Source organism: Aptenodytes forsteri, unplaced genomic scaffold, assembly GCF_000699145.1.
Source record: "Aptenodytes forsteri isolate BGI_AS27 unplaced genomic scaffold, ASM69914v1 Scaffold342, whole genome shotgun sequence".
In the NCBI taxonomy this organism is placed as follows: domain Eukaryota; kingdom Metazoa; phylum Chordata; class Aves; order Sphenisciformes; family Spheniscidae; genus Aptenodytes; species Aptenodytes forsteri.
In genome coordinates, this window is record NW_008795853.1 from 214,063 (window position 1) to 229,452 (window position 15,390).

The following is a 15,390-nucleotide window of genomic DNA, read 5'->3' on the forward strand; positions in this document are numbered from 1 at the left end:
GCCGGCGACTTGGGCGAGGGAGGGAGGGAGGGAGGGCGGAAACGCTGGGGCCGCGGTAGGTCCGGGGGGTTTAGACCCCGTGTTCCGGAGTCGGACCCTCGGGCTGGGCCGTCCCCGGCGGGGACCGGGGGCCCTGCAGCTTCAGCGTGGGAAAAACCGGGAGTTCTCCTTCCCCTGGTGCTTATTCCCGCGTAACTGCGAGGGCCGGCCTGTGGTAGCGGCGCCGCCGGAGCGAGGCAGGGGCTGCGCCCCGGGCGGCGCGGCGCCGGGCTGCACAGGGAGGAGGGAGAAACGCCTGTGTGGTGGCCTCCAGCCAAGGATGGGGTCTCTTTCTCTTGCAGTTCCTGACAGAAAAACCGGGAGTTCTCCTTCCCCTGGTGCTTATTCCCGCGTAACTGCGAGGGCCGGCCTGTGGTAGCGGCGCCGCCGGAGCGAGGCAGGGGCTGCGCCCCGGGCGGCGCGGCGCCGGGCTGCACAGGGAGGAGGGAGAAACGCCTGTGTGGTGGCCTCCAGCCAAGGATGGGGTCTCTTTCTCTTGCAGTTCCTGACAGAGCTTACCAGACTCTTTCAAAAGTGCAGAACTTCGGGGAGTGTTTTCATAACGCTGAAGAAATGTAAGTTTTAAGTCTGTTACTGGATTAAAGAGGCGTTCATCGAAGTCAAACTTACCGTTGTTAGCATGTATTTTAAAAGATACAGTTGTAATTCAGAGTCTCTGAAAACAACAGTAATCGTATGGACAAATCAATCATCTTAGCTGCAGTACTAGTAACCTTGAAGTAAGACTGTATTTCAAACTGCAGGAAATATTGGGACTTTAATTATTAAACAATAATCGGAAGTCCTTAGAATTCTATAAAAGGAGAATTATAGCGTTGCTTTTGTGTGTTTATGTTTCTCTGGTTTCTGGCGAGCTGGCACTACTTGAGAAGTCAAGTGTCCTAGGCTGCAGTTTGACATGCATTTAAAACATACTGCTGCTGAAGCAGGCAGTTCATACAGCGTGTCAGGGCAAGGATTTACATTTTTTTCCTGGCGGATGTAGTTTATGAAACAGATCCTTCTGGGGTTACAGAGTGTCGTGGTTTAACCCCAGTCGGCAACTGAGCACCACACAGCTGCTTGCTCACCCTCCCCCCGCCCTGGTGGGATGGGGGAGAGAATCAGAAGAGCAAAAGCAAGAAAACTTGTGGGTTCAGATAAGATGAAGTAATAAAATAATAATAATAAATTGTAATGGAAAGTAAAACAACAAGAGAGAGAGAAAAAACCAAAAGCCCAAGGAAAGGGGGAAAAAAAAAAAAGAAGTGATGCCACTGCCTGCTGACCGATGCCCAGCCAGTCCCTGAGCAGCGGTTGCTGCCCCCCAGTTTATATACTGAGCATGACGTCACATGGTATGGAATATCCCTTTGGCCAGTTTGGGTCAGCTGTCCTGGCTGTGCCCCCTCCCAGCTTCTTGTGCACTTCCCTCTCTGGCAGAGTATGGGAAACTGAAAAGTCCTTGCCTTAGTTTAAACACCACTTAGCAACAACTAAAACATCGGTGTGTTACCACATTATCCTCATGCTAAATCCAAAACACAGCACTGTACCAGCTACTAGGAAGAAAACAACTCTATCCCAGCCAAAACCAGGACCCAGAGGAAGGGGTCTGTGAACAATTTGGCAGCAGTATCGGTTCAAATGGCCTTAAATTTCAAGGTGTTTTACAGATCTCCTCATGAGCAATTTTTAACATCTCGTGTCAGGAGGCATGCATGATTTTAGTGAAATATGAATAAGCATTCTCTGTCTTTCAATACAGATGATGGCCGAACAAAACCAGTCCCACGCAAAGGCCACGTAGAAAGTTTCGAACCAGCAGACAATAAGTGTCTTCTAAGAGCAACTGATGGAAAGAAGAAAATTAGCACAGTGGTAAGTGACAACTTTGGGTTAGAAAGATTAGTGGCCCTGCTTGTCTTCTATTTAATGCCCTGTATTTTAAGTGAAATTTGTCTTTACATGAATTTCATGAGAACTACCCTCTTAATTCCAGAGAAACCATATGGTAGCTAAACACACAGCTGAAGTTGGGATGCTGAAGTGTTAAACTTACGTGAAGTCTTAATGTTTACACTCAGCATTACAGATGGGACAGTAGTTTATAGTTGTGCTCTGTATGCTGGATTTTGCTTCAGAATGGTATTGCAGGACAGCAGAAAGGGACTCTGCCTGTTTTCAGCAACCTTGGCTGTTGTGTTTTGAGTCAGGTGAAATTGTGTGGAGGGAAGGGGGAAACTGCTTCTAGAGACAGGGGCAGAAGGACACATACTGCAGGTTCCAGATCTGTCCTGAGGACAAATGATGTGGCTCCAAGGAGAAGGGTCCTGCACACCTACACTCAAGCCTCGGGTGACAGAGGTAGTTTCCTATAGACCTCAATGGAATTACTGGAGGTTCTTACAACCCAGGAAAGAACTGAATGTTCCCAGACTGTGAAACAGTAGGAAAGGGATCCTTGTGTCCTGACAAGAATGTGTGGGCGTGGGTAGACTCCTCTAAGCCTTAATCTTGCTCAGCATACCTATTTTTTTCTCATTTACAGAGCTATTTGTATTTCAGGGAATGTTAACTAGAAGTTGAAAACCTGATGTGTGTTTACTTTGAATGAGAGATTGGGAAAGGCTTTAGCTGACTAGCTCTCCTCTGTGATGTAACCCAAGGAAAAATGTTTCTTTGAGAAATAGTTGAGAGAATCTGGGCTGCAATGTATTTTTATGGACCTACAAGTAAATAAAACCTTCCTTAGAATGTTTCTTCACATTCTTCCCATTTGAAAACACATGGATTTGGGACGAATGGCCTCCAGAGGATTTTGTTAATCAAGTAAGGAGTGTGTTCAGTTTTCTGAATCAGTGAAGTCCTATGACATGTCAGTACAGCCTACCTACCACTGAATGTGGTGAGTTGATCCAACTGCTGCTAAAAAGACTAGATGGTCACTGGTGGGTAAACACGTACTGATACTTGGTTTGTAACAGAAGCCAGTGTTTTCTTGGTTAACCTCCAGTATTACTTTTGTAGGTGAGCTCAAAGGAAGTAAATAAATTCCAGATGGTAAGTTTTATATGCCTTTTATCTTCCTTTTCTGTAGGTATTGGGGAGTGGTCAGTAGGAAGCACTGGACAGCTGTGAATGGGTTGATTCAGTGCTGAACTGGCATACAGATTAACCTTAGACTACCCATCTGTCTGCATTTGTTTAAAAAAAAAAAAAATCCCGTTCTATTTTATCTAACTCTTTGCATTGGTTTAGAAATAATAGTTTCCCAGTGTAGGGTGTAAGAGCATGATTCTCTAACACGAGAAAATGCATTAGCATTATGTAAAATGTTACCTCTAGTATATTGTCACTTAAGTATTTGTTCTTTTAATTTGTTCCGATTGTTGTTTCAGGCATATTCAAATTTGCTGAGAGCTAACATGGATGGCTTGAAGAAAAAAGACAAGAAAAGCAAAAACAAGAAGAGTAAAGCAACACAGTGATGGAACGGTGTCCTACCGTCACTATAACAGACCTCACCCTTGCCCAAAGCAAAGTCCATTTCTTTTTGAGTTACCACTTGTCTTTGGCTTTCCTTCCAGGAGGATACTGTGATGTGATCAGTACTTTCATTTAAACTGAGAGCGGAAGGTGCTTTCTGTGGATTGTTGTATGGCAGGAGTATTTACAGGGTTATACTGAAATAGCTTTACACTCAGCTGCCAACTAGTTTTGTACTTATACTGCTGTTTATTTTGTATTATACAAGTGGGCAGCGTAAAACCTGTGTGGGGTGTAACATAGGGTGAAGAGAAATGTACCGTTCCAGGAGCAAAGTAAGACTGGAGCAGGAGTCTAAGTGACAGATGCCCAGTTTTATAGATAAGCCTCAGTAGTACTAGGGAAAGTGGGTGCCAATATATTATCAGGAACAGCAGCTTTCCTGTTTCTGTCTTATTTTGAGGGACGTGTCTACGTGATGCAGTGCAGATATCCCTATGGCAGCCAGCACAGTGCTTGAGCCAGCTGTGCCTTTGCTCCATGCTGATCCAGCTGTGCTGACCTTGGCTCAGGGTGGGGGGGGAGGGCAGGACTCTGCATCATGTTCCCTTCAGACATGGCTTAAAAATGCTCATGTCACCTAAATTTTTTTTTTTTTTAAACTTCATCCTTCAGTACATTCAGGGATCTGAATTTCCCTCTATTTCACATCTTAAAGTAGCTCCTTCATATGAGCAGATGTAAAAGGTGAATACTTAATTGTTCCTATTAAACACAATAAGAAATGGATTTGGTTGTAATGACTGGTGTGACTTGTCTTGGTGAATTGCTAGGAATAGTATGGTTATCTGTGCCTGTAGGATTCTCCTCCCCTGATGCTACTTAGTGTGTTGGCTGTTACAACTTTCACAGTTCTCAGAAGTTCTTGGGTTCGTCTTTAAAGTTACCTTTTTACATATTAACTTTGCACTCCTCTTTACTACAAGAAAGGGGCAGAAAAAGTAAGTAGGTATTTCTTAATGCAATGAGCCTGCAGTGCTAAGGGCAATCACTTGAGTTAGTTAAAGAAACAGGAGTAAGCTGTTTAAACAGAAGGTACCAGCTGGGGAGGAAGGGTAAACACTTTTCTGCATATTCACTCCAGTATTATAAGTAGTTTGATGTGAAATACAATGCATAGGTAACTATAGCTTCAAGAAGATAATTACAAGATTCCCATCATTACTATGACTTTCACTTCAAACAATCTGACAACCCCTGTGAAGAAAGCTAGTTCAAAACTTTGGTTATACCTCTGCACATGCAGGTTACTGTTTCTCTTCAAAGTCTTAGGTTTAGGTCCAAAACAAGTTTTTCCTGTATCAGGTCTTATTTCATCTCCCAGGAAACTGCTGCTTGATTTGAATGCAAAAGTACAGGCAGGACAAGCACAGGCAGCCAGGCTTGCAACAACTCTCTCAGCTTGAAATCTACCATCTCTTATATAGAAATTAAAACAGTAGGGTTAAAAAAAAACAAAACACACAACCACAAAAGGCTTGTAATACATGTTTCAAGAAGGCTCAGCAGCCAAACCTTTTATTACATAAAAACCCTTCTTCAAAAAAGTTTAAAACAGTTTGTTAGAGTTGAAGATAATTCATCCTCTCTAATCCTTGAACTGAATTTCTGATTTCAGTACTACTGTTGCATGTTGACATAAAAGGCATTCTGAAACCATTTAAAAAAAAAAAGTAGTTTTACACCTGCAGAGCTGATAATCTCTTTTGTGGCATAAGGGGCAAGATTACATGATAATACATATCTGTGGCTGTAGTCAGACTTGCTCCTTAATTGCTTATAAAACATTTATTTCCACTTTTTGACATAAATTTACAGGTTTATGTTACACATGAAATTCCATCTGGACATATAAAAAGGCATTAGTTGCCTGTCTTGCATTATACAGCTTTTTGAAATTCCTTTTGACAAAACACTGTTGTCTGTTAGTAAAAGCATCCCATAAACGATGCTTTAAGCACTAAAACAAAACCTTGTATTCGTCTCGGTAACTGTACAGGATAAGTGCAGGAACCCTGCAGAGGGAGGGAAAAGAGAGAATTTTTAAACTTTGAAGGTGCAGGTTCGAAAGCTACGATACCTGTGGCAAATCTTAGCAATACACTAATGGCAAAGATGCAGTAGCAAAGCAGTAAGTTTTAGTCCCTTTGGCTGTGACTGCAATTTTCATTGCAGTCTTCTGCAATGAAAATTCTCTTTCCATTTATCTAGCCTGTTCAGTTTCCGTTCAGTGATCTGAAGGCTTATGGCTAAGCAGTGTTCTGTGCACAGGCATCAAATGGGAAAGGAAGACTTCATCAGGCACTGCATTACATTCACACCCAACACTGTATGGAATATTATTTTTACGTAGTAATTGGGTTCTGTTGCTCACATCCTTGCAAGCCACAGGAAGAAAAAAAATGTTTCACTTGATACTTAGTTGCCTTAGTAAACATTAGCAAAGCTGAGCGAATTTTGGTGCTTCTCTAAGAAAAAGGAATTGGTCAATTTTTAGTCTCATTTAAAGGTTAAGTAAAACCTACGTTCAGCTTGAAGGTACAAGAAAATGTATTATAAATGAAACCCACAATAGGACATAAATACCCAGGTCTCACTTAACTGTACCAGCACATGCAACAGTTGAAAATTTGAGGCTTAAAACTGGATGTGCCCAGACTATCTGTTTCAGCCTTGCCAGCATCCAACAAGGAGACTAGTTGAACATAAATGGTTTTATGCTTAGAAAACAGAAACAGGCTTTACTGTACATGTTTGGAGAGCATGCATTGTGTTTGCTTAAAGCTGGGCAGTCTGTCAGCTGTGCCAGATTCCCATTGTATTCCTTCAAAGCGGGAGGAATTAAATGTGCTCATGAGTTTTAAAAGGCGAGCTGAGTCCCTCCCATGAGAAAAAAGTGTTACTATGTAGTAGAATAGCAGTATACCTGAATGTATATAGTTGTTTGCTATTCAGTTTTATGAGCAAAGCAGCAAATGAGAGAACAGTGGGAATATGTTTTAGAATTTCTTGAAAAAACTTGTAAAAATGAAGAATTTACATGGCCAAGAATTTACATTTTACCACAAGCGAGGATTAGATGACCATAGTACTTAAGGAACTATACGCATTTCCTGAATAATTCTTTTTTTCTCAGGGAGAGGGAAAAGGGAGGACAAATTAAGAGCAGCTTATTTAGTAAAGTTTGAATGCAGAAATAATGGAGATGTTTTATGTACCTGTAAGAGCTTAACAAATTTACCTCTTTTCCATTTTGATACTGTAAATTTCATCACAAATTGCTTGTAAGTATGAACATCTCTGTTTTGGCCATCGTGACATCAGTTGTCTCACAGTAGCATCAAAGGCTTGTCTGTCTCCATCAAACTAAGAAAAAAAATTGACAAGGAACTATGATGCAGTCTTACATTCTCATGAAGGAAATACTTCTCCAGATAGGATTCAGTCTTCTGAACATTGTGTAACGTCAATGCTCCTTAATTAAACAGGTTTCAAATAAAATTCATATAAACAACAGGTGCAACTTGATTTTTTAAAAATTTAAGAAAATATATTAAGAATTTAGCGATCAGTTTCTTAACACAGATAGTTTAGCGATAAAAAGGCATAAGCAATGAACAGGGCTCTATCAATTTCGCAATGCTGGATAGAATATGAGAACTGTGGTGTAAGGGTGGTCAAAAGTGAATGATGCAAGCTGATCGTGTGCGTTTTGTTGGGTTTTTTTGGTTTTTGTTTTTTTAAAGTAAAAGGTGATAAACTATCTCCATGATTTGGATAGACTGAATGAACTAAGTATTTTGAAAATATTTTCAAATGTTTCACTGGGGTTTGATTACCAGACAAGCATTGCTTCATAGCAGCAGATGAAAGGTACGAAAGTACTACATCCACTTCCAGGCAGGATGCCATTCCTGAGTTTGCTTTTTTGGGGGGTGGGGAGGCATCCATCTCTCCAGTAAGAACTTCTGACTTTAAAGCTACTGCTGTCATTGAAGGAAAGAAAAGAGCTTTGTCTTTGGTGGGTTCCCCCCCCTCCCCCACCATCGAGCAGTTTCTGAGTTGTTAAAGGTGTCAATATAATACTTATACATCCCCTTTTTATCTTGGCTTCACTAAGAGATGTTTCAGCTACTGTACTTGAAATAATTGCCTCTGTACTTTGGGTCCTCCTTCATTAACAGCTTCAAGAAACACCTTTGTTGAAACTGCTATTAACGCTTACTGGTTTCTGAAAATGAGCAGTAAGACTTAATTTCAGTTAACTATTCTTGGGGAAAAAACCCAGAGCTTTGGATTAGGACTTCCTGATGGTGTCTTCTGTAACTTGGGCATTTGACAAAAAGATTTTTCTAGCCTCAGTCAAGCTCCTTGGGTAAAAAAATCCTTTCAAGTTTTAAAACCTAATTCAAACTCCTTGAAGGAGAAAAAATACAATGGGTGAATTTTACATTCCACTTCATTAGGAACAGAATTTATCATCTATTGTTCAATTAGAGTTTTAACGACAATACTTAATTGCTTACCTCTAATGATAAGAAGTGTATCGCAATTGCTTTTGGCAGATCTACCTGTAAAAATCAAGAAATCAATACTTAACAGTACTTCTGTTATCAGTTTGCCAACTAGACATTAGCTATACTGAAGGGAGTCAGACTTTTTGATTTCCAAAGGAGCACTTGTGCTGATAGAACTGGGAATTTACAAAGGTTTTAAGCATTTTAAACAAACTGTTCATGACAGATTCCATTACGGAAAGTTCCAAATAGGCAGTATGTTTCCTGAAAAGCATACACCATTTTAAAGTCCTTTGTGACATGGTCAGCAAAGTCTAAAAGCTATACACAAACAAAAGCTATGTAAGAGCAAATCTAGCAGGAACAAGTTATTAAATCTACCACAGTAGTTAGCATAAGTACAGCTTAAGAATTTACAACTAAATACTTGTTAAATTTTGTTCTATGCAACTGTCCAATACACACAATTTCAGATAATTTTCGAGTATTAAAAAAAACATGCCATGGGTCTTATTTAACCAGAAGTTTGGTTCATTTGGTTCTCTCTCAAGTGAGGCTATTGGCAGTAGTTTCTTCCAGATAGCAACTGCATCATCCAATTTAATTAAGAATTTGAAATTAATTCAGGCTTCTGCCAAATACTTACTGCTAAAATCTCAATCTCACTTGTTTTCTGTTGCAGGCTAGAAACGAATGTCTGAAGTCTTGTTTGCACCTGGCAACAAGAGATGGGCAAAAGTAAAATACACTGCTTCTGTGACACAGGCTGGGAACACTTATTTTCTATTTCCTAGATGATGAGAACAGAAGAGGCTGCTTCTAACACAAGATGTAGAACATCACATTTAAACTAAAATTCACATTTAATATTGTTTCTGGTAACAATTCCACAATAATCCTTGATGAGTAGACAGGAAGGAGACTGGGGCTGAGCCACTCTTGCAGCAATGGTAAAGACTTGGTAATACTGGTACTGGACTAAAGCAGATAGAACTGCACGTTACAATGTGAATTCTCGCATATGTAGTAAAAACAGCCTTTCTGTTTCTCAGTGTTAGGTAACTTTTCAGAGGAATGCGAGAACCTGTGACCAGATACAGTGAATCATCTCTAGCTGAAGGATGACTGATATGAAAGCCAAACCAAAGTATGGGTCACGCCTTGTAACACTTTTTTCCAGAGCAAGCTGGTAACCCTGCCAAGGTAGCACTTTACAAATGCAGTTGCAGCCTTGCACTAAGTTGTCTTTTGTACCTTGGAAAGATGCTGTTATCCATTAAAAACCTGAAAACAGCAAGTCTGTTTAGCTCAAAGCTCAGAGAATAACATCCACTTCTTTATTTGGGTTCTGAGAACTATTTATAGGGGGGATTTTTCTGTTGAACACCCAAATTTGGACTGAAAAGGGGATAAGATTACAGTTCTGTTTTACCATGTACTCTAAATATCTTGAAGCCAATAATCCTAAATAAGTAAACTCTGACATTTGTTTCTAGCATCATTTAATCTTTTCTACGTTGTTATAATATCACATTTTAGGCAGGGTTGTTTTTTTTTTTTCCTTTAAATCTGCAATTTTTTCTTAGGCCTTTAGTTTGAGACAACATAATGAAATACACAGAGCATCTGTTACAAACATACTACACATGAGAAGTATGCTGGAACTTGCACCTTTAACACACTTCAGCATTTATTTAAAAAAAAAAAAAAAAAAAAAAGGAAAATTCCAGAACCATGGTTCCTACTAAAATAAGATTGCTAATATGTATGTACAATGATGGCTGAGCCACAATGTCACAGATATCCCCAGGATCCAAAATGTTAAAAAAGGTGGTCTTTGCCTTCAACCTTTTGTGGTGTTCATAGTCTATTTTATGAATAAAGAACAAACAGGATGCATTTGTGTAAGTTAGGTAATAGTGAAAATATGAATTCTACCATTGGTTAATTTTTAAGGCTCACTTCTTAATACTTTTGATGTGTGTGTACCTGAACTTCTTGACGACGCCTGGCACTGGCAGATAATTTTTCAGGAGCTATAACACTAACATTAGGCACTACAAGAGTTCCATGTGATTCAAATACACCTAAAATGCAAACATGTAGTTTTAGATCATATTCTTTCTTTATACAAGAAGTAGCAAGAAACAGAAAAATTCACAAATATTAATAAGCTAAGATCTGTATAGTATAGGGTTTGAAAAGCTGCTAAAACCCCCCCGAAGTCAGTCAAGTAGATAGGATAGTGAAACACAGGCATGTAAATTCTCAAATGCTCACTTATGACTTTAAAGGACTGGTTGGTAAGACTAAGAAATTTGGTATTGTACATCAGTGTTCCCTGAAACTAATAAAAGGTTCCAAATGGCTTGCAGAATTTTACAGAGGAACGTAGCATACCCAGTATGAAAAAAAAGAAAAGCTATTACAAGTATTTAATGCTCTGTCCCATAGCAGACTCAATGACAAAAACCAATAAACCCCAGCCCCCAGCTCCCCCAAATCACAGTAACTGAAATTTGAAATGGCTTACTTCGAAATCCAAATTGCTACTTCTGGTAATCACCCCCCACCCCCCAAGTTAAGCATGGCCACCTCTCTCCCTCACTGTTATGCAAGGCACGCAGGAGTGTTTCTTTAAAAACAACAATCACCACCACCACCACACACTGTATCAGTACTTAATAAAATAACTATCAAAAATGCCAAACTTTATCCACACAAGTACTTAATATTATTCTTTATATACAAACTTCTATTATCAGACTAAGGAGTGCAAATCTGTAGCTAGAAATGTAAAGGCATTTTCATTTGAAGAAAAAAAAAATCTTAATAGAACAGTAGGTCAATGTACTTGGGTCTCAACATTGTAACAATCACAGGTCATGTCATTTTTCATCAAGATGACATTTACTTTCTCCTCAGCTAGGAAGTGTTCATGGTTTTTGGCTTTTCCCCCCTCCTGAATCACTGCATCAATGAATGCTTATATGGGGAATATTCTGTCTGTTGGTCTAAGTACTTATGTTGTTAGTTTGGAGAAATTTCAGTTTTAGATCACTTGGAACAACATTTGAGATTAGGAGAAAGTGTCTCTAACCAGAGGCACTGCTAGAAAACATTTTCTTGCTCTGACTTTGGTAATACTTTTAAAATATGTTCCAGCAGTATTTTCTTATAAAACTGTTTTTAAGCAGAAAGAGAAACAGTTTGTATGTTCTATAACTAGAGACTAAATACCTGAAATATTAGTAAATGATCCCTTTTGATTTGGTACTGAAAGATTATCTGAAGTTTCTCTAAAAATAAACAAAGACAGGGAAACAAATTTACAATAGCGAAGAAATACTGTAATAAGACATGGTTTCAGATCATCATACAAAGATACTTAATTTCATTCCATATAGATATAGATAAAGAAATTTATAGATACTTCCCAGCACGTATCTGCAGATTAAATTCTATTCTAAAACAGACAGGAAATCATAAAATATTACATTACAAAATCAGATCTAGAATCAATCTTTATGCTTCCTATGGATACAAAAAAACGTGCTCCCCATCATGCAAGTGATTTAGATCCTAATACTAGAATATATTATGAGAATATTCTCTCTAAATGATTAATTTAATCTACAACTTCTTACAGGTTTCTGTGAGATAATACTAAAGTATCAAAGTAATATTTACACTTAAGATCACACATATTCAAAGAAGTTTTTGATAATTAGTTTGGATCCCCTTACTTTCCACATTAAGGATTCATTAACAAAGAAATTTGCCAGTGTTATTACAATCATAGTTATTGCATTTCTCTGTTTAGTATTAGCAAATAGGGGTTTTTCTATATTCTGTTCTCAGGATCTAGAAATAAGGTAACTTTCAGAAAGAATGATTTTCTTTCACAGCTTCTAACAGATCCTGTAGATCTGTCACAAAACACATGAGAATCAAGTTTACTTGTGAAGTTAAATGCCAAGACTGGCTGAGGCCAGAAAAAGGAGAATGAAGAGGTGGGTATCACGAGGCGTCAACCACCTGCACAAACTACTGCTCAAGTTAAGCATTTTCCAGCCTAACGATTTCCTTTACTGTTAAGTCTATTCAGAAATACTATGGATCTCAGGTCTGTTAGTTTCTGAATTCTAGTTTGCATGACTAAACTATGTCTGTTCCTGCTACCAGTACATACATACATATATGTACACACATGTAAATATACATAGATGCGTGTGTAATTATATATTTACAAAGGGATATGTGTGAATGACAGCTATACTGCTTATGCACACAGGTGGGACCGTAGCCTCTCCTGTGATTTCTGTACTAACTTCTACTGGTGACAATAAACAGTAATTTCAACAAAGAAAGGATGATGGGGTGTTGCTGTGTGTGTACCCTGAGTCTTTGCCAGGTGTTACTTTCACTTGTGCCAGCCAAAGCGCACAGGTGTGCTACAATTACACCTTCATTTTTACCATATCAACACTGCCTCAGAATGAAAGGGATTTGCTGCTTTACTTCTTTGATTACACAGTACATGAATGTAACGGACTTCTGGTCAGTAACAGGTTTGTACGGCAGGACTGCCTGCAAGTCCAATACTGGTGTTCTAGTAGTATTTGAGCTGGATAACCACATGGCCTTTAATTTATGAAGCACTATGGATGTTTGAACGTAGCAGCAGCTAGGGAAACCAGTCTCTTTAGTCTCAATAAAATTCTATAACCAAGCCTTTTGCTTTCTTTTCCCCTCAAAAGGAATTCAGCAAAGCTCTTTATCAAATAAAATCAACGTTTAACTGAGCATATCTTAAAATTATTTCATGAAAACAAACCTACATTCACTTCTGATTTTGACTATTCACGTTGACATGTTATGCTACTTACCTACTGCATCTTTCGTCACAGATTTTAGTTTTCAGTTTCTGGATCAGGTGATCTACTAAGTCAGATTCTAAAATCCTTTTCTCCGTCTGTCTGTCTTTCTCAAAGGATTTCACCTATGATGTAGTTCAGTGGTTCTTAAGATTGTTGATTCTTAAAATATCATGTGAATAAACTTATCAAATTTAATCAAAACCAAACTGGATTATTCACCCGTTAAAGGTGAAGCAGTCAAAGGTAGAAAGCTATCATCATTACCAATCAATCACTGCCAATTAAATCTTTGATCAGATTTTTTTTTTTTCTTTCAACCAACTAATTTCCTCTGCATTCCCAAAGCTTAAATTAGCTTGGCTACTTGTATTTAATGTGATGTTTAATTTTTTAACAGAATGATTTATAGGTGTAAATACCATATTAATAATAGCATATTTGGTTTTGGGCTTTTTTTTTTTTTTTAGTTAAGGAATTATGTTAGAATAAGGCTTACCTTCCAGTTTGCAAGAGTTAGACTCAAACATTAAAAACTTAGAATATCTGCTCCATCTTTACTGGGAAAAGATTAATCAGTAACAACACCATTCACCTCATTAGCATGTTCTTTGTTGGTTTTGCTTCAATAAAGCCATATTTAAAAGAATGCTCTGTAATGGTCTTGTGGAAGACACTGATATATAGCATTCTCATCATCAAAATCTACTAGTTCATACAGTTATTTGCTATCTCTGTTACAATGACAAGGAGAGTGAATAACAAGTGAAAAATATTTTAGTAATGCACATTGACTAGGTAACATGCTCGCGCTGGATGCTGTCAAATGGTTACTTTTTTTTCTTTTTTTCAGTCAAAGAATGAATCTTTATTCAAAGAATAATGATCCAGAATCAAGAATATTTTAAAACTTTTAACTTCTAAAAAGGTTCCAGAACCACAGGCTGCAGAGCACAGGAGGCGGTAAGTCATGTTGTGACACAGTCCAGTCTTTCCATCTTAACCTTAGCTTAGAGAGATGAGGAGTGTGGTTCAGACTCTGCCTGTTTGAACTACATGGATTTTTTTAGATTTACGTTTTAGTTACATTTGTTTTGTAATATGGAAAGCTGCCAACTGAAAGATCACTGAGTCAACTAATTCATTTTGTAGTTCAAAGAAATCAGAGACAACAGAAACCTTTTTCCACATAAAGACACCGATGACTCGAAGTCAAGCAATGTTTGCACTAATTTTTGGACTTTCCTAGAGGAAAGGAGGTCTGTGAATAACACTGTTACGGAGGGATAAAAAGCAGGCTTCTTCAGCTACTACTTGGCAACTGAAACTGTATTTACTTGAATTCCATCTACTTAAAATACTTTATTGAAAGTAATAATGATCGTAAAAAAAAAGTAGAACAACAGATTATAAATCTGAAACACCATCAAGCATCCTCTAGTCCACACTTACCTTCACGTGACTTCCTTCTTTACCTGACACAAGAGCCACATATGTAATCCCAGAGCATCTGCAATATTCCTGCAGTTCTTCCTGGGACTAAAATGGGAAGAAGGGAAAGGGGAATGGGACAGAAATTTGACAGATTATAAAATGATCACTTAAGTAATCAAAGTCTCCTGTCCTTAATTAAAAAATAACTTTGTATGCAGCAGTTACACTGATTATGTAAGTTTCTGAGAGAGGAAAGCTTTATTAACAAGTCCAGGAGGTGAAACTTCATTATGCATATATTTATCCACCTAATGCTCCTTAAAAACTGAAATCTGTCTAAGTCTACACTAGACAGAGAGAACGCCTAGACCCTGCAGTCCTGGTTCCCACATGGAAGGGCCAGCTGGATCTAGAAGCGCAGGGTCTAGATAACTGTAAAAATGTGCAATGTAACGTCAATCAAACAGTTACCACCCCACTGCCTGCAACTTTCAGTAATAGCTCAGTCCTGCACAACTGGTACTCTGTCATGAAAGCTGACTCCAGCTGGGTTTCATGTAAACCTGAGGCTGATTTACATCATTCTCAGTGCTGAGCTTACCGAAGGGTTTGCTATGCTGACTTAGCAGTGGGTTGCAGGACAGCATTAGACAGAGGCAAGAACTACCCAAATCTTCATTCCTTAAGAATTGCAAAAAGAAGAGAACCCAGGGTGATCATAGGAAAAGCATAATGATCTGGATTTTTTTCAATTCTGAGGGATTGAAACCGTCAGAAATGTTATAGCAAAAGACTACAAAAAAGGCAATTAAGTGAGCGAGCTCAAAACTGTCTGCTTTGCAGCACATGAGTGGTGGTCGGAGGCCGTCTTGGGCTTAGCGACCGTGAAACTATAGAATTCTCAATTCTTGGTGAAGTAAGGAGGGGGGCCAGCAAAACCGCAACCATGGACTTCCAGAGGGCAGACTTTGGCC

General features: G+C 38.7%; 2 protein-coding genes across 2 annotated transcripts in view; one reads left to right on the forward strand and one right to left on the reverse strand.

Moving 5' to 3' along the window:
* The window catches only part of SRP14 (signal recognition particle 14), a 5,669-nt gene extending 1,352 nt beyond the window's left edge, over window positions 1-4,317 (forward strand). Inside the window, exons 2-5 of the mRNA XM_009283679.1 lie at window positions 542-614; window positions 1,808-1,920; window positions 3,070-3,102; window positions 3,441-4,317. Of these exons, the coding sequence (XP_009281954.1) occupies window positions 542-614; window positions 1,808-1,920; window positions 3,070-3,102; window positions 3,441-3,530 (309 nt within the window). The 3' untranslated portion in view covers window positions 3,531-4,317. The remainder of the gene's footprint in view (window positions 1-541; window positions 615-1,807; window positions 1,921-3,069; window positions 3,103-3,440) is intronic.
* A 776-nt stretch (window positions 4,318-5,093) lies between these two features.
* The window catches only part of EIF2AK4 (eukaryotic translation initiation factor 2 alpha kinase 4), a 46,820-nt gene continuing 36,523 nt past the window's right edge, over window positions 5,094-15,390 (reverse strand). The window contains 8 exon segments of the mRNA XM_019473224.1: window positions 5,094-5,603; window positions 6,830-6,954; window positions 8,115-8,159; window positions 8,752-8,820; window positions 10,095-10,192; window positions 11,346-11,404; window positions 12,995-13,107; window positions 14,435-14,521. Coding sequence (XP_019328769.1) covers window positions 5,549-5,603; window positions 6,830-6,954; window positions 8,115-8,159; window positions 8,752-8,820; window positions 10,095-10,192; window positions 11,346-11,404; window positions 12,995-13,107; window positions 14,435-14,521 — 651 coding nt within the window. The 3' untranslated portion in view covers window positions 5,094-5,548.